This window comes from Zea mays, chromosome 6 (genome assembly GCF_902167145.1).
Source record: "Zea mays cultivar B73 chromosome 6, Zm-B73-REFERENCE-NAM-5.0, whole genome shotgun sequence".
Taxonomy (NCBI): domain Eukaryota; kingdom Viridiplantae; phylum Streptophyta; class Magnoliopsida; order Poales; family Poaceae; genus Zea; species Zea mays.
The window spans coordinates 166,979,324-166,997,863 of NC_050101.1; the positions used below are offsets into that span (position 1 = coordinate 166,979,324).

At 49.0% G+C, this 18,540-nt stretch overlaps 1 protein-coding gene across 2 annotated transcripts; it reads right to left on the reverse strand.

Annotated features, from left to right (window-relative positions):
- Nucleotides 1-1,738: 1,738 nt before the first annotated feature.
- On the reverse strand, nt 1,739-6,241 carry LOC100272524 (uncharacterized). 2 transcript variants are annotated; one of them, NM_001146993.2, is made up of 7 exons: nt 5,159-5,413; nt 3,790-4,004; nt 3,257-3,333; nt 3,133-3,175; nt 2,962-3,019; nt 2,794-2,863; nt 1,739-2,456 (listed from the first exon to the last, which is right to left on the reverse strand). In NM_001146993.2, exons 2-7 carry the CDS (start codon nt 3,995-3,997, stop codon nt 2,139-2,141), a joined length of 774 nt encoding a protein of 257 aa, NP_001140465.1. In that variant the 5' UTR covers nt 3,998-4,004; nt 5,159-5,413; the 3' UTR covers nt 1,739-2,138. The 2 variants fall into 2 exon arrangements, with proteins under 2 accessions (NP_001140465.1, XP_020394416.1); XM_020538827.2 differs by having other exon boundaries at nt 1,778-2,456; nt 5,011-6,241.
- Nucleotides 6,242-18,540: the final 12,299 nt, after the last annotated feature.

Genomic DNA, 18,540 nt, shown 5'->3' on the forward strand with positions numbered 1-18,540 from the left:
TCGGGTATTTTAGAATGTAAAAGTCTGGTATTTCTGCAATTAAGGCTCTAATGTTTTATCCAAATCTCTGTTGGTGTAATAGGTTCAATCTGAAGTTTGTTGTAATGAGATAAGAGTACGACTCGTTTCTTGGATTATCCATAAAAACAGGAGCCTAGGGGTCGACGGCTTAGGCCAATGCATTTGCTGCCAGCCAAAACCCTAGGCCAACACACCCACGCGATCCGATCTAGCACCCACGCTTGTAGTGAATGGAAGAGCTTTGACTAATGGCGACACCAACAGGCTCGGGGTTCGATCCTCCTCCTCTGCAAGACAATGGAGGCAACACCGGCGACAAGGATCCTCGACCACCATCGCGACAGAATATGGCAGGAGGAGGTGGGACTGTGATGCGATGCAAGATACCGTCGCAATCGTGAACAACAACTAATGTATGTTCACCAAAAACTCTCAGTAGATTAGATCTACTCATCGTCGAGGGTATTTACTAATACATATTGATATTTTAGGGGTTTAGGTGTGATCCTAGACACCCACAGTTTCTATCACAAAGAACATTTTCATAATGTTTTAAATGCAGTATGTGGAACATTTTCATGATATTTTAGTGGTTATTTCTGATATGCATGGGTAACATGGTTACACTGATAAGAAAGATAATTAGTTTTGGAACCTTCAAACTATAGGGTACTAGTTATCAACGTACTAGTGGTATAGTACAAATTAGGACACATATCAGCGCTTGATCATCAGTTTCTTCAATGGTTTTAGGGGAACCGACATAACAAAATGGTACATATGTTTGCATAGTGGGGGAGATGGAATTACAGCTGCTTGCCTAGAGGAGCTTTGATAACAAAATAGCATTACCTACTCACTATGAACTCAGAGGTTTCAATATCTTGGGCTTTCTTGGTGCTTGTATTAGCAGACAAGAGCCCCAAGAAGGCTGGCTACGTCGTCATCCTCGTGGAGTTCCTGCTGGCTCGGCTCCAGCTCCTCTTGCACTAGTAGTGAAGAAGGGTAGTGTCAAAATATTCAGAGATTGTTGTATATCCATCACCTCTAGTGTTAGCATAGCCGTATGCCAGCATTTTTGGTATTATCGTCTGTTGTCGGAAACCAAAGAGTTGATTTTTCATGGATAAAAGATGAAATATAGATACCGAGCTAGATGTTTTTGTCCCACCTAGATTTTTTGATTTTATCGGTACTTTTGAACTTTTGTGGTCTTGCCTTCCCGGCGGCGACCCATACGCAGACTAGCCAAAGAAACCTGAGTATGAGTACAACGGCTAGTTTGTCTCTTCCAATGTTGTGGCTTTTCTTATTTTAGATTTAAGTTTGTCATTGTTGTATGAATGTGTCACATTTAGGATAACAGAGTAATTATTATATATCTCATGGCCTATATTTAGTTATTTACTAGTGTCATTTTGAACCATAATAAATGGTTGTATGAACATGTCATGATTATGAAATTATCTATTTGCACTCAAACTAAATGCATGATGGAGCCACTCTATTCTTTTTCACTCTGAAACCAAAAACCGCTCCGTTTTGTTTTACTCAAACCAAACAAAAAGTAGAGCAATTCCGTTCTAACTCAGAATCTTGACCAAAACCGCTCCGTCCAAATAGACTCTGGAAACAAACACTACCATACTAAACGAACTACTCTGCAGAAGCTGGAGACAGGACGTAACATGTTGCCTAGCTGGCTGCATTGTGGATTACATGAAACGAAGACTATAAATAATGCCGAGTTCAGAAATAATTCAGAAATATGCCATAATCTTTTTTTTATCAACATAACTTCAGGAAGATCCAGGGGCGTGCCCTTTTCACAGCAAATATATTGCTTGTAAGCATGTTCTCTTTCTTGCTACATGGATCAACTCAGGGCCATTCCCTCGATGGAAATGCTTGCTAGAAACTCTGTAACACCATCCTCATAATTACAGGACTTGTTGATGGATACTACAGTGATAAGAATAACTGGACGTGGCTGAAGGGATCAGGTGCAGGGTCAAAAACCCGTACATTCTGTTGTTAAGATAATATATATTCACATGAGAATGCTCATCTCGTGGAGAGGTCAACTCTGAAAATTTTCTGTCAAGGTGAAGTTTGCCTTATGACTTGCTCATAGCAGGGCCTGCTTTGAACTCCTCCACTGGGAATGCAATGCCGTGATCCCACGGACCGATCAAATGGGATTCGAATTCAGGTTGTGTTGTATCGCGCTCTGAATCTGGTGATAATGCGTCTATCCTTGGTTTCTTGGGAGAAGGTTGCATGCTCTCTGGGTAGTCATCTAAGCTTGGAGGTGAATCAGAAAGCTTCTGATCCTCAGAAGCCTTAATTGATCCACCAAGCTTTTGTTGCTCCTCAATGATCATCTGCAAGTATCTTCCTTGTGCTTCAATTCTTAGTTGCAGTTGTCTTTGAACCTGAAAACGTAACTTATTCAGACAAGCAAAAGAAAGTTGGCAAGGAAAATTTAGATTGATCTTGAAGCTAAAAAGGACTCATAAACTACAAGCAATAAGACAAAACACAAGAACTGCCAACAAGAGATTATTGACAACTAAGCATTACTACAACCATGAGAAGAAACCACCCTTAGGTGTAACTTGACAATTAATTAGTGAATATTAAGAATGGGCCAAAATATCAGCTTGTAGAAGTAGCCCCCAGCTAAGTAGGACTGCCGGTCGTAGTAGGATTGTCAGTAAACTAAAATGATGTAAAAAAACAGAAATAAATTAACAGTTTTCAATAACAGACCTCGAGTTGCTCATGTAGTCGCTTCTGAACCTCCATTTGCATCTTTAGTGCCTCATTGATTTGCAATCCTCTGAACACATTTCAGAATATTTGTCAAGTGTGTAATTCATGAGAACCAGGCACCAGGCAGCATATGCTACAGGACACAAGTGAGTAAGGATCACTTACGGTGCCGAATCCGTGTTCGAGAGGGAATCACTCGAATCTTTCTTTTCGTCCTTGGAACCTACATGAGATGGCATCATAACAAAAGGCAAAAATAGCTGTTCAGTTCCAGTGTTTGACATAAGGAAAAGGGACAGGCAGAAGAATATACTTGAAGGCCACAACAATATTAACCTTCAGCAGGAGAGTCGGGTATATACTTTGCAAGGCGATACTTCTACACAAACAACAAGGAAATGAAAATATTAGTTGCAGACAGGCATCTTGAAATCTGTTTCCTTTGAAAGAAATTCTTCACCTGCAGATGGCTCTTCACATGATAAATTGTGATCCCTGGTACACCCATCACAGTGAGAACCCCTTTAGGTGTAGCTCCTGAAGAAATATGATAAGAGCCTTAGACACAGAGTACATGTAGCTGAAATCCACAAAACATCAAGTACCCTCATGATAACCTGCTAGCTTATCACAAGTCAAGTTTGTATTAAATTATTAATAATAGAGTCAGACTTGTGCCACATGCTACACTCAAAGCTGCCTCCCATGGACAAGGATTACAGTTCTCAAGGCATAAGCATTTTCCAATGTGATTGGATTTAATAATATAACACACACAGTTATAGAAGCTCATACAAATACTTAAATAGCATGCTCATAGAAATTTCGAAAAGTGTGCAGCAATCTGATCCTAAACGTTTACAGGGTCAATTTAATTGATTTTCCAGTTTGCCACACATATATGGCATTGATAATGTACACAATTGATGTGCAACACATATAGATGACTGTTTCAGCAATGCATCAAGTTCAACCACGCTGACAGATACTCACTGTCTGGTCCACCAAGCTGGGCGATGGCATCCACAAAGCGATTATGAAGATCCGATGTCCACCGTAGCCGTTGTTTCCCACTTCCTACAGGATTAGCAGGGTTGCTTATGTTGGGTCCACCAATACCTCCAATATTACTTGCATGCTCATTATCCTGTGCCCTCTGCGGAGCAAAGGGCACAGAAAAATTCTTCGCATGATACATCATGTGAATGCTGCAAGAATTAAAAGGAGATGTCATTCACCCAATTAAGGGCCAAGCATGGTGAGAAAATTAGGATAGTTGAGCTATAACCAGGTTACTGACGTTTATATCTCATCAAACATATCGGATTGATGATAAAATGAAAGGGAGAAAAACACATGAAATCGTTACGTAGTTTCGTTGTATTACCGTCCTAATTATGGCTAAAATATTTTGTTTTGCGATTCGAAATAAAATGTACATGCTTCAAATCTAAGCGTTACAACTATATACTACAAAACAGTTGCAAACATAGACATGAAAGGAAAATAAATATTCCAGATCACCCAAAGACAAGATTACGAGAGACGAGGATAGTCTAATGACTAAGCTCCAAATAATGGCAGATAGACCAAGTTTTGCAGGAAACAAAATCACAGCCCAGTATCAATAGCAGAACCGGGGGGACGTGGCAGCTGAATCTATACAACCTTGACGGAAATATAACGAATAACAGAATACTTGAGACAGCGAAGATGTCTAAGGCTAGAACCAATTTTGTTGTTCCAATATGCCCAAAGGTGTCTTGAACACCCACCCAAAGCAGGAGGCTCGTCCAAGCTGAGGTTTTGAAACGGATTAAGTATTCGCTGAAACGTTCTAGAGCAAAGACGAGAGAGCGTCCGAGCACACAATCAAGGCGGAAAGCAAGGTGGATCGGGACGCGATCCTGGGCTCTACGCAACAACAAAAAAAGATACCACAAAGTCCAAACTCCCCATCATCGATCGAGCTGGAGAAAGTTTCCCCGTCCGTAGATAGCTTGAAATCCAAATCCCATAGCAACCTGAGAAATGTAAGCAGGCTGTAACCGGAAGTCCGGAACCATTCCCACCTACCGGAGGACCTCAGCGTAAGCGTAACCGAGCAGCAGGGCGAGCCCACGATGAGCCTCAGACTAACCCCGACCAAAACCACATCCACGAGCAAAGGCTCCAACCAAAAAAGGAAAAAGGAACGATCCAGTATCCACCCACCCAAGCTCGGAAAACCAGATAGTACCACCAAGGTACAAGACCCTCCGGCGCCGCTTGCAGCTCCGCACGGCCGGAGACGCGGTGAACTCAGCAGCGGAGCTCAGCGGTAAACCTCGGGGGAGGAGAAGGGAGGCGGACTCACACTCACCGGCGGTTCCGGGAGCGCCGGGCGGGCGTGGGGAGGAGGCGGCGGCGTGGTCGTGGGGGGGCAGGGAACCGAGTATACCGCCGCAGGCCCTGGTGCGGATTCGTAACCGGGGTCAAAAAGGGGCGGAGGAGATGGGCGGCGAGGGGAGGGGAGGAGGGGAGGGGGAGGGGCGAGGGGAAAGCGGCAGGTGGTGGTGTCCGGCGAAAGCGACGCGGGGAGGGAGGCCTGAGAAATTTGGTGTTTTTTTTTTTTGACAGGTGCAGTCGGTTTTTTTTTGGTCGTGCCCCGTCAGTTAAAGGAAAGTGAGCTGATGAAACAAGTGGGTGAAGAAGGGAAGGGAAGGGCAGCCGTTGCCATTTCTATGTACAGTACTATGGTACAGACAGTGCAGTGCGTATTCTATTTATTTATTTATTTACCCCCCAAGCAAGAGAATCCATGGAGGAGCAGATGCCGTGTCCGTGTGGTGTGCTAGTGCTACTGCTACTGCTACCCCGGATCAAAATTGACCCTCGTCAGTTCCGACTTCCGAGCAGTGTTTCGTTCGTGCTCTTTTACCCATACTCCTCCTCCCCCTCCTCCATGCAGGAGAATCCGGGCGTCATTTCCAGTTCCAAGTTGCGATGCAAGTGCAGCTGCTGCGGCGTGACGTGCGGTGGTCTGCCGACGCGCTCAAAAGGAGAACGGGGAACCCAGACGGCCAGACCACTTTACTTCGAGTGCGTGCACGGGGCAGGTGCAGGAGCACAGAGAACAGGAAGGAGATGCGGTGCGCGCGCGCTGAAATCGAGCGGAAGCCCGGAGCTGAGAACCGGCCAGCAGCTGCAAGGCTCTCCTCCTCCTCCTGGTGGCTGGTGCTCCTGCAAAAAAGTTGTTGCGGGGGAGGGGCAGCGAGATCTGAAGAAGTATGAGCGACGCAAGCCATCCCGGGACAATCATGGCATTAGAGGAAAAAGGGGAGAGGGTGGAAGCCCGTCCATCATCGCCTTATCTCCCGGCAAAGAGAGGGAAATCATTGCGAGCACCTGCCTGCCTGCCTGCCTCCATAGAGAGAGATCACAGCAGTTTGAAGTAACCGATCGTTGTGATCAAGTTTTGTTTTTTGTTTTCTTTTAACAGTGGCCGCGTGAGCGCAGCGGGAGGGATGACAGACAGATCGTGCGATGTCTCTGTATCAATCAGCGCAGGGCAGGTGTGAGGATGGATGTGAGAGAGCATGGAGGGAGGGGAAAGCCTCAACCCAGGGGGCACTGGGCAGTGGGCAGTGGCCTGGCCTGCTGGCTGCTGCTGAGGCCTGAGGGACCCGGCCGGGCGTGGGATTCGGCCGGGACGGCGACGTTACCGACTTACCGGTTAGAAAAGCGTCGTGCAAAGCCGTCTCCGGCGGCATTGGACGCATATGCCCCTCTGTCTGTATGTCCCTTTCTGACGCCGAGCATATGGACATGGATGGGGGGTCCCTCCCTGGACTCGGATCGGATCCACCGAGAGTGCTCGACGCGAGAACAAAACAAGATGGCTGGCTCGCTCGGAGATAAAACCAAAGTTAAGCGCGGACGGGGACAACGCAAGGCGCAGCAGTGGCAGCGGCTGGCGGCCTAGCTTTTGTTGCTTCCGTTGTCGGATCGCAGATCCAAGGCCCGCCCCGCCCTTGTCCGCTGCGAAACGGGCGCGCCGCATCGTTGCTAGCTCTGTCTCTCTAGCTCTCTCTCTGTGTCCGAAGAGCATCGTTCTATGCGGCCTTGTTCTGTGTCCTTCTCCTTCCTTCGTCGTCTACAGCGCAGCCGGCCAGCGGGTGCTGCACTGCAACGGACGTGCGCGCGCCATCTCCCAGGCATCAATGTTGATGAGGCAGGCAGGCCCAGGCCGCCGTCGTTGAGATGCAAGTATGCAACGTAGAGTAGAGTAGGTAGGCCGTACGTACCGTAGGCGGAAACGGAGGAGGCCGTTGACACTGGCGCGACGTGGCGTGCGTGAGTTGTCGCTCGTCAGCTGTCCAGTCATCAGCAGTAGTGGACCAATGCAAAGGCCCCATATGCGCCCATGCATGCCCGTCTATCTACTACTACTACTACCCCCCTTCGCCCATGCCTCGTTGGTCAGAGTCAGAGCACGCATCCAAAACAAATCCTGTATTCCTTCCTCTGTACGTACCAGCGAGTGATTCTTTCTTTGGTCCGTCGCTCCATCCCCACCGCCCGGTCTCCGGCCATCCACCGTCTCCGTGCGAGCCAGGACGCCCAAGCTCTGCCACACCGATGCGGGTGGCATGTGCGCTGAATCTTCAGCTCCATATTATAATATGCCCCCTGTTTGTTTCAGCTTTTTAGAGCTTCTGGCCACTAAAAGCTGCTGTGTACTGCCAAACACTTAGGTCCTGTTTGGCAGTGTAGTATTTTTGCAGTTTTGAAACAATACTATGATATATTTGATGATACTATAGTATTAAAACTCAAAAGGTGTTTGGTTTGTGCAGGCAAAACATAGTTTTAAATATCATGGTTTACCTAAAACCGTGGTATTTTTTGAGTTTTCGAAACTCCACTCCGGACCTCAGTTTTCTTCTTTTCTCTCTATATATACTTTGTTTTTCCAATGGAACCAAACATATCTCGGTTTTAAGCAATACTGTGGTTTTACTGTGGTAAAGTAATACCGTAGTATTTGTGTCATGTACAATTGTAAACTATGGTATCTCAAAATTACAGTATTTCAAAACCGCATTTCCAAACATGCCCTTAGCTTTTCAGTCAGCTTCTATAAAATTCGTTTGGGTAAAAACCATTCAAAATCAACATAAACACATAATCGGTTGAGTCATTGCAACAGTAGGAATCCGTCACTTTGTAGATCTTAAGTCCTATGAACATCTTTATCTTCCTCCGCACGTAATCCTAATGATACTCAGATTCTCTACACAGCCAGATTCTTCCCACGGTCAGATTCTCAGAAAAGCTGGTCAGAAAAAACCTGAACTAAACAGGCCTTATATATTACGTACTATTAGGTAGGTATATGTAATATGACTACACGAGCGAGCGAAGCGATGATGGCAGCTCGGCGACGTACGGGCGGCCGGCCAGGGTCAAAAGCAGCTGTGCAAGCAAGCCCGCGCGCGCGTCAAACAAACATGTACGGGGAAACACAAGCACTGCACCAGCCGCGCGCGAATAATAACCAGCAGAATTCTCATGGCTCGCTTTCTCTGTTTCCCCTCAGGTTCCTTGCTCCTCCTCCTCTTCTTCTTCTCCTCGGGAGCAGCAAGTCAGGAATCCTCCACCCCGTCAACTTTGGAATCAGTTTCATCGACGGGACAGGCGGACAACTGACCTTTTTGGATTTTTATTATCTGCTGTTAGGCTATCCGCACTCATACTACCCTATTTCTCTATCCTAAAAGAAATATTCCATCCTGGTCAGCGAGATTTTTTACTCTATCTAACAATTCTCCGCGGTCACAATTACTCTATATATCTACCCTATACCAACTACCACATATTTTATTATTTATTTCCATCACTTTTCTATCCACACCCAAGTACCCAACTGCCTTCCGCGGTCCCACCTTGGCCATGCTGCTACGGACAGGCCACCCATGCGAGGAGAGAGATTTTCGAGTTGGATGGAAGCGTACGCTGTATTTAGGGTTCTCGAAGTTACATGCAAATTTAGAGTTAGCTTTCCAGTACACCACTGCAGCATATTTTTACTCTATACGATTACTTTATAGCTTTAGAGTTGCCTTCCGAAATGCGACTGCGGACAACCTTAGGCTCTACTTTTGTCACCACAGCAGCTCTCCCAAATTCAGATTCAACAAAAACAAAATAGGGTTACTTTGTCAAACGTTCAGCTATATGTCGAATTTCGATCCACCACAACGACGGTGATTCTAGAGCTAGATTTTGTGTGTGTAGCTCTTCAACGGGGTGTTACATAGAAATCTGTTTTGTACGTCCTCGTTAAGTTATGCGAAAATTAATTTTTGGAGAAATTTTTATAAATCCTAAAATATACTAGATTTTGGATATTACAGTCATCGCGCCCGCTATCGCCACACCAAATCGACCTGAAGCCTGCCATGGTCGTCCCCCCACCCCCTGTGGGTGTAACATGATACAGGTGAGGTATCGGTGATTGCTCGTGGCTGCGAATAGTCAGGAGGGTTGAGGCACATATATTTAGATATCGTCTATCCCAACGTGTTTATGACAAAAAAAGCTTTGTTGTTATTGTTGTCGTCGTTAATAAAAGGTAAATATGTATCTGATTTGGCATTTTTCATATCCATAGATTATTTTGTAGCTATGAATTTCTTTCGTCATTCACCTTGATTTTGGCGTGACCTCCACCACTAGATCTAACTAACTTAAGCACTTCACAAAACATCTATACTTATCATCAAGTGGTTTTCTGAGTACTTTGGTGTCTAGAGCTATATGAATATAGTCTCAACTCTCTTGTATTGTTTCTCAGCTTCCACACATATGGCCGGTTGGGGCATATTTATATCCCTCCATCTCCAAACTAGCAATTGGAAACGATACAAAATCTATGTGTGCTCACTAAACATGTCTGATGCTCTAGCGCGTACATGATAGTTAGCCGTTGGAACTAGTCATTGACGAGCATTAAGCTTCGGGTATCCTACGCGGTCACTTGTGCTACACCCAATAAGTCTAGTGCATGTAACCTAGCTCGGTTGTGTTTGCAACCCCTCTGAGTATCATGTCCGCGCGTGGAATCCGGTGTACCATCGGACATGTTCAATGCGTTGTAAACCTCCACGTACACGTTGTAGCCCTCTTTGGGTAACCTACCTGGTGTGGCATCCGATATGATATCCAGTGCATATCTGTGTATTCGGTGTACTCTAGTCTTAAGCACAGACACAATACTTGTTCGGTGCCTTATTCGGTGTACTACCGGACATGCATGGTGATGTTCTATAGGCTGTTTCTTCACGTTTTCGTCATTTGGGTTTGTTTCTTCGTGCTGTGTTTTAGGCTCTTGCATGATCTTCATGTGTCTTCAAAGAGTCATCTAATGTTTTGCTTTGATGCGTTGATCTTCTCTACCACGATGTTGCCTTCGTGATTTCGTCCAAGTTTACGCTGCATCCTTTGAATTATATTCATAAATACTAGCAAATGTTATTAGTCTAATTGGTTGTGATGACCACCAAACACTTAATTAAATGGGTCTTGGACCATTTCTTGATGACAACACAACCAAAATAAGCAAATAATTAAATACTGTCGGGGACCATAATTAGGGGTACCCCCAAGACTCCTAATCTCAGCTGGTAAACCCCATCAGCACAAAGCTGCGAAGGCCTGATGGGCGCGATTCAGGTCAAGGCTCCGCTCAAAGAACACAATCCCGCCTCGCCCGAGCCCGACCTCGGGCAAAGACAGCCGACCCCGGAAGATTCACGCCTCGCCCGAGGATCCCCTCAAGCAACGGACGCACCGTCGACTCGCCCGAGGCACAGCTCGGGTAGGCTTCGCGGAGAAGCAACCTTGGCCAAATCGCCACACCAACCGACCATATCGCAGGAGCATTTAATGCAAGGATCGCCTGACATCTTATCCTGACGCGCGCTCTTCAGTCGACAGGGCCGAAGTGACCGCAGTCACTTCGTCGCTCCACTGACCAACCTGACAGGAATACAGCGCCGCCTGTCCTGCTCCGACTGCCGTGCCACTAGCTAGAGTGAGGTCGACAGCGGCTAAGTCCAGCCTCGGGCGACATAGGAAGCTCCGCCTCGCCCGACCCCAGGGTTCGACCCCCGTCTCGGCCTCGGAAGATGGACTTTGCCTCGCCCGACCCTAGGGCTCGGACTCAACCTCGACCTCGGAGGAATCGCCACCTCGCCCAAACTCAGGCCCGGACCGGCCACGTCGCCAGGGGGGGCCATCATTACTCTGCCCCTAGCTAGCTCAGGCTACGGGGAACAAGACCGGCGTCCCATCTGGCTCGCCCCAATAAACAAGTAATGATGACACCCCGCACGCTCCATGACGACGGCAGCTCCCAGCTCCTTGCGTCAGCAAGGAGACGTCAGCAAGGATCCGACAGCCCCGACAGCTGTACTTCCGCAGGGCTCCAGCTCTCCTCTGACGGCCACGACATCACATGAACAGGACAGCAACACCTCTCCGACAGCCACGACGGCATGTACATAGGGCACTAGCTCCTCTCTGCTAGACACGTTAGCACATTTCTACACCCCCCCATTGTACACCTGGGCTCTTTCCTTACGTCTATAAAAGGAAGGTCCAGGGCTCTCATACAGAGGGTTGGCCGCGCGGGAGAACGGGCCGACGCATAAGGCTCTCGCTCTCTCTCTCTCTCCCACGCGAACGCTTGTAACCCCCTACTGCAAGCGCATCCATCCGCCCTGGGCGCAGGACAACACGAAGGTCGCGGTTTCCCCTTACTGTTCTCCCCCCTTTGTGTCCTGTCTCGCGCCGACCCATCTGGGCTGGGACACGCAGCGACAATTTACTCGTCGGTCCAGGGACCCCCCGGGGTCAAAACACCGACAGTTGGCGCGCCAGGTAGGGGCCTGCTGCGTGTTGACGAACAGCTTCCCGTCAAGCTCTAGATGGGTAGTCTCCAGGAACCTTTCCAACCCAGGACGATGCTCCGTTTTGGGAGTCTTGAGTTCATGTCCCTCGACGGCAGCTACGACATGATACTCCTTCCTCCGCCGCGCGACAGCGACAATGGAGGCCGTCAGCCCGCCCACCGGCGGTGGAGTCAACGACGTCTTCCCCACATGGCGGAAGAACAACATCCGGGTTTGTCCTGTCACCTCCCCCGCCGACGAAGGAGGAGGCGGGGCAACCATGGCCAAGCAAGAGGCGGCACCTCGTCGGCTGTCGAGCAAGTCGACGACGTCGGCGCCCCAGCGGGGGACACGTCGGGCTTCGACCTTGCGTCTGAGACGAAGACGAGCGCCGTTTCCCCGCAACACGCCAACCCCAAGCAAACGAACGACGCCAGCACGTTTGCGAAGGACTTGCTGGGCGTCGCCCTCGTACCTGAGACAACGGTGCAGTCCAGCCCTGACGCGACTTCGTCACCGCCCGTCGACCAAGAGGTACCGACCGATTCCCATCTCATGCCTTTTGGATTTAGCTTCGACCCACCAAGCGACCTCGCTTCGGTGGAAGCCTTCATAGAGGCATGTACCAACCCTCCAGGGTACCATATGCGGTCGCCCTGGGACAGACTGATGGCCGTCTCGACCTACGAACCCTCGGGTTCCGAGGAGGATGACGAGCCTGACTTTAGTTGGGATTTCTCCGGGCTCGGTAACCCCAGTGCCATGCGAGACTTCATGACCGCATGCGACTACTGCCTCTCCGATTGTTCCGATGGTAGCCGCAGCTTCGGCGATGAGGACTGCGGCCCGAGTCGTGAATGTTTCCACGTCGATCTAGGGGGTCCCGGCGAAGGCAACCATCTTGGTATGCCGGAGAGCGGCGATCCCCCTAGGCCTGCGCCTCGCGTTGACATCCTTCGGGAGCTAGCTGTGGTCCCAGTCCCTGCGGGGGGTCAGGATGCACCGCTCGAGCAAATCCGCGAGATGCAGGCCAGGCTCGACGAGGGAGCAGGAACACTTGAGCAGTTCCGGCGGAACATCAGGCAGGAATGGGCAGACCAAGCTCCGGCCGGAGAAGCGCGTCATCTACCCCAGGGCATCCAGCACCGCATTGCCGACGACGTCAGGGCAAGGCCGCCACCGGCTTCCAGTGGGGTCGGCCAGAACCTGGCTGCAGCAGCAATACTACTCCACGTGATGCCGGAACCATCGACCACCGAAGGGCGGCATATCCAGGGAGAGCTCAAGAATCTCCTGGAGGATGCCGCGGTCCGACGAGCCGAAAGCTCTGCCTCCCGAAGGCAGGGGTACCCCTCGGAGCATCGCGCCGTGACTTCCCGATTCGTGTGGGAAGCCTCGGTCCACACCGGGCGCACGCGCAACATGGTGCCTACGGCCCCGGGTCGCCTCGGCAACGAGCACCACCACCGCAACCGTCGAGCCCACCTCGACGAGAGGGTGCGCCGAGGCTACCACCCCAGGCGTGGGGGACGCTACGACAGCGGGGAGGATGGGAGCCCCTCGCCCGAACCACCCGGTCCACAGGCTTTCAGCTGGGCCATACGACGGGCGCCGTTCCCGACCCGGTTCCGAACCCCGACTACCATCACAAAGTACTCGGGGGAGACGCGGCCGGAACTGTGGCTCGCGGACTACCGACTGGCCTGCCACCTGGGTGGAACGGACGATGACAAACTCATCATCCGCAACCTCCCCTGTTCCTCTCCGACACCGCTCGAGCCTGGCTGGAGCATCTGCCTCCGGGGCAGATCTCCAACTGGGACGACCTGGTCCAAGCCTTCGCCGGCAACTTCCAGGGCACGTACGTGCGCCCTGGGAACTCCTGGGATCTCCGAAGCTGTCGCCAGCAGCCGGGAGAGTCTCTCCGGGACTACATCCGGTGATTCTCGAAGCAGCGCACCAAGCTGCCCAACGTCACCGACTCGGACGTCATCGGCGCGTTCCTCGCCGGCACCACCTATCGCGACCTGGTGAGCAAGCTAGGTCGCAAGACCCCCACCAGGGCGAGCGAGCTGATGGACATCGCCACCAAGTTCGCCTCTGGCCAAGAGGCGGTTGAGGCCATCTTCCAAAAGGACAAGCAGCCCCAGGGCCGCCAACCGGAAGACGTCCCCGAGGCGTCCGCTCAGCGCGGCACCAAGAAGAAGAACAAGAAGAAGTCGCAAGCGAAACACGACGCCACCGACGCGGACCTTGTCGCCGTCGCTGAGTACAAGAACCCTCGGAAACCTCCTGGAGGTGCCAATCTGAAAGGGAATTAGGCTTACACCTAGTTCCTAAATACTTTTGGTGGTTGAATTGCCCAACACAAATCTTTGGACTAACTAGTTTGCCCAAGTGTATATATTATACAGGTGTAAAAGGTTCACACTCAGCCAATAAAATAACCAAGTTTTGGATTCAATAAAGGAGCAAAGGGGCAACCGAAGGCACCCCTGGTCTGGCGCACCGGACTGTCCGGTGTGCCACCGGACAGTGAACAGTACCTGTCCGGTGCACCAGGGGACTCAGACTCAAACTCTTCACCTTCGGGATTTCTCGGAAGCCGGCGCGCTATAATTCACCGGACTGTCCGGTGTGCACCGGACATGTCTGGTGCTCCAAGGAAGCGCGGCCTCCAGAACTCGCCAGCCTCGGGTTCGCGTGGCAGCCGCTCCGCTATAATTCACCGGACTGTCCGGTGTGCACCGGACTGTCCGGTGTGCCAGCGGAGCAACGGCTCCCTGCGGCGCCAACGGCTCCCTGCGGAGCATTTAATGCGCGCACAGCGCGCGCAGAAGTCAGAATCGCCCATGCCGGTGCACCGGACATCAAACAGTGCATGTCCGGTGTGCACCGGACACCCAGGCGGGCCCACAAGTCAGAAGCTCCAACGGTCAGAATCCAACGGCAGTGATGACGTGGCAGGGGCACCGGACTGTCCGGTGTGCACCGGACTGTCCGGTGCGCCATCGCGCAGACGCCTCCAGCCAACGGTCAAGTTTGGTGGTTGGGGCTATAAATACCCCAACCACCCCTCCATTCATTGCATCCAAGTTTTCCACTTCTCAACTACTACAAGAGCTCTAGCATTCAATTCTAGACACATTCAAAGAGATCAAATCCTCTCCAATTCCACACAAGGGTTTAGTGATTAGCGAGAGAGATTTGCCGTGTTCATTTGAGCTCTTGCGCTTGGATTGCTTCTTTTCTTTCTCACTTGTTCTTGTGATCAAAACTCCATTGTAATCAAGGCAAGAGGCACCAATTGTGTGGTGGCCCTTGCGGGGAAGTTTTGTTCCCGGCTTTGATTTGAGAAGAGAAGCTCACTCGGTCCGAGGGACCGTTTGAGAGAGGGAAGGGTTGAAAAAGACCCGGCCTTTGTGGCCTCCTCAACGGGGAGTAGGTTTGAGAGAACCGAACCTCGGTAAAACAAATCCGTGTGTCACACTTCATTATTTGCTCGCGATTTGTTTTGCGCCCTCTCTCGTGGACTCGTTTATATTCCTAACGCTAACCCGGCTTGTAGTTGTGTTTATATTTGTAAATTCCAGTTTCGCCCTATTCACCCCCCCTCTAGGCGACTATCAATTGGTATCAGAGCCCGGTTCTTCATTAGAGCCTAACCGCTCGAAGTGATGTCGGGAGATCACGCCAAGAAGGAGATGGAGACCGGCGAAAAGCCCACTACAAGCCAAGGGAGCACTTCATCGGAAGAGTCCCGCACCAAAAGGAGGGAGAAGAAGAAGAGCTCCTCCAACAAAGGGAAGGAGAAGAAATCTTCTTCTCATCACAAAGAGAAGAAGGAAAAATCTTCTTCCCACAAGCCGCATCGGAAAGGCGACAAGCACAAGAGGATGAGGAAGGTGGTCTACTACGAGACCGACACTTCATCAACATCGACCTCCGACTCCGATGCGCCCTCCGTCACTTCTAAGCGCCAAGAGCGCAAGAAGTATAGTAAGATCCCCCTACGCTACCCTCGCATTTCCAAACATACACCCTTACTTTCCGTCCCACTAGGCAAACCACCAACTTTTGATGGTGAAGATTACGCTAGGTGGAGCGATTTAATGCGATTTCATCTAATCTCGCTCCACAAAAGCATATGGGATGTTGTTGAGTTTGGTGCGCAGGTACCATCTATAGGGGATGAGAACTATGATGAAGATGAGGTAGCCCAAATCGAGCACTTCAACTCACAAGCCACAACAATTCTCCTCGCCTCACTAAGCAAAGAGGAATATAACAAAGTACAAGGGTTGAAGAACGCCAAAGAGGTTTGGGATGTACTCAAAACCGCGCACGAGGGAGATGAGCTCACCAAGATCACCAAGCGGGAAACGATCGAGGGGGAGCTCGGTCGATTCCGGCTTAACAAAGGGGAGGAGCCACAACACATGTACAACCGGCTCAAGACTTTGGTAAACCAAGTGCGCAACCTCGGGAGCAAAAAGTGGGATGACCACGAAGTGGTAAATGTTATTTTAAGATCTCTCATTTTTCTTAATCCCACTCAAGTTCAATTGATTCGTGGTAATCCTAGATATACTAAAATGACCCCCGAGGAAGTTATCGGGCATTTTGTAAGTTTTGAGTGCATGATAGAAGGCTCGAGGAAAATCAACGAGCTTGGCGAGCCATCCGAAGCTCAACCCGTGGCATTCAAGGCGACGGAAGAGAAGAAGGAGGAGTCTACACCAAGTAGACAACCAATAGACGCCTCCAAGCTCGACAATGAGGAAATGGCACTCGTCATCAAGAGCTTTCGCCAAATCCTCAAGCAAAGGAGGGGGAAGGACTACAAGTCCCACTCCAAGAAGGTTTGCTACAAGTGTGGTAAGCCCGGTCATTTTATTGCTAAATGTCCTATATCTAGTGACAGTGATCGAGGCGACGACAAGAAGGGAAGAAGGAAGGAGAAGAAAAGGTACTACAAGAAGAAGGGCGGCGATGCCCATGTTTGTCGGGAATGGGATTCCGACGAAAGCTCAAGCGACTCCTCCGACGACGAGGACGCCGCCAACATCGCCGTCACCAAGGGGCTCCTCTTCCCCAACGTCGGCCACAAGTGCCTCATGGCAAAGGACGGCAAAAAGAAGAAGGTTAAATCCAACTCCTCCACTAAATATGAATCGTCTAGTGATGATAATGCTAGTGATGAGGAGGATAATTTGCGTATTCTCTTTGCCAATCTTAACATGGAGCAAAAAGAAAAATTAAATGAATTGATTAGTGCTATTCATGAAAAGGATGACCTTTTGGACTCCCAAGAGGATTGTCTAATTAAAGAAAACAAGAAACATGTTAAGGTTAAAAAGGCTTATGCTCTTGAAATTGAGAAATGTGAAAAATTATCTAGTGAGCTAAGCACTTGTCATGAGATGATTGACAACCTTAGAAATGAAAATGCTATTTTAAGTGCTAAGGTTGATACTCATGTTTGTAATGTTTCAATTCCCAATCCTAGGAATAATAATGATGATTTGCTTGCTAGGATTGAAGAATTAAACATTTCTCTTACTAGTCTTAGATTAGAGAATGAAAATTTGATTGCTAAGGCTAGAGATTTTGATGTTTGCAATACTACCATTTCCGACCTTAGAACTAAGAATGAAATGTTGCATGCTAAGGTTGTAGAACTTAAATCTTGCAAACCCTCTACATCTAATGTTGGGCATGTTTCTATTTGCACTAGATGTAGAGATGTTGATGTTAATGCTATTCTTGATCATATGGCTTTAATTAAACAACAAAATGATCATATAGCAAAATTAGATGCTAAAATTGCCGAGCACAACCTAGAGAATGAGAAATTTAAATTTGCTCGTAGCATGCTTTATAATGGGAGACGCCCTGGCATTAAGGATGGCATTGGCTTCCAAAGGGGAGACAATGTCAAACTTAATGCCCCTCCTAAAAATTTGTCTAACTTTGTTAAGGGCAAGGCTCCCATGCCTCAGGATAACGAGGGTTACATTTTGTACCCTGCCGGTTATCCCGAGAGCAAAATTAGGAGAATTCACTCTAGGGAGTCTCACTCTGGCCCTAATCATGCTTATATGTATAAGGGTGAGACATCTAGTTCTAGGCAACCAACCCATGCTAAGTTGCCTAAGAAGAAAATTCCTAATGCATCAAATCATCATGCCATTTCATTTAAAACTTTTGATGCATCTTATGTGCTTACTAGCAAATCCGGCAAGGTAGTTGCCAAATTTGTTGGGGGCAAACACAAGGGCTCCAAGACTTGTGTTTGGGTACCCAAAGTTCTTGTGTCTAATGCCAAAGGACCCAAAACCGTTTGGGTACCTAAAGTCAAGAACTAAAATTGTTTTGTAGGTTTATGCATCCGGGGGCTCAAGTTGGATACTCGACAGCGGGTGCACAAACCATATGACTGGGGAGAAAAGAATGTTCTCCTCATATGAGAAAAACCAAGATCCCCAACGAGCTATCACATTCGGGGATGGAAATCAAGGTTTGGTCAAAGGATTGGGTAAAATTGCTATATCTCCTGACCATTCTATTTCCAATGTTTTTCTTGTAGATTCTTTAGATTACAACTTGCTTTCTGTTTCTCAATTATGTCAAATGGGCTACAACTGTCTATTCACTGATATAGGTGTCACTGTCTTTAGAAGAAGTGATGATTCAATAGCATTTAAGGGAGTGTTAGAGGGTCAGCTATACTTGGTAGATTTTGATAGAGCTGAACTTGACACTTGCTTAATTGCTAAGACTAACATGGGTTGGCTCTGGCACCGCC

Excerpts from the sequence above, each read along its gene's own strand:
- LOC100272524 (NM_001146993.2), bottom strand. The coding sequence starts at position 3,997 with ATGATGTATCATGCGAAGAATTTTTCTGTGCCCTTTGCTCCGCAGAGG. Across the intron at positions 3,334-3,789 it reads CCAGCTTGGTGGACCAGACA|GAGCTACACCTAAAGGGGTT; the intron begins GTGAGTATCTGT and ends ATATTTCTTCAG. Across the intron at positions 3,020-3,132 it reads ACCCGACTCTCCTGCTGAAG|GTTCCAAGGACGAAAAGAAA; the intron begins GTTAATATTGTT and ends CATCTCATGTAG.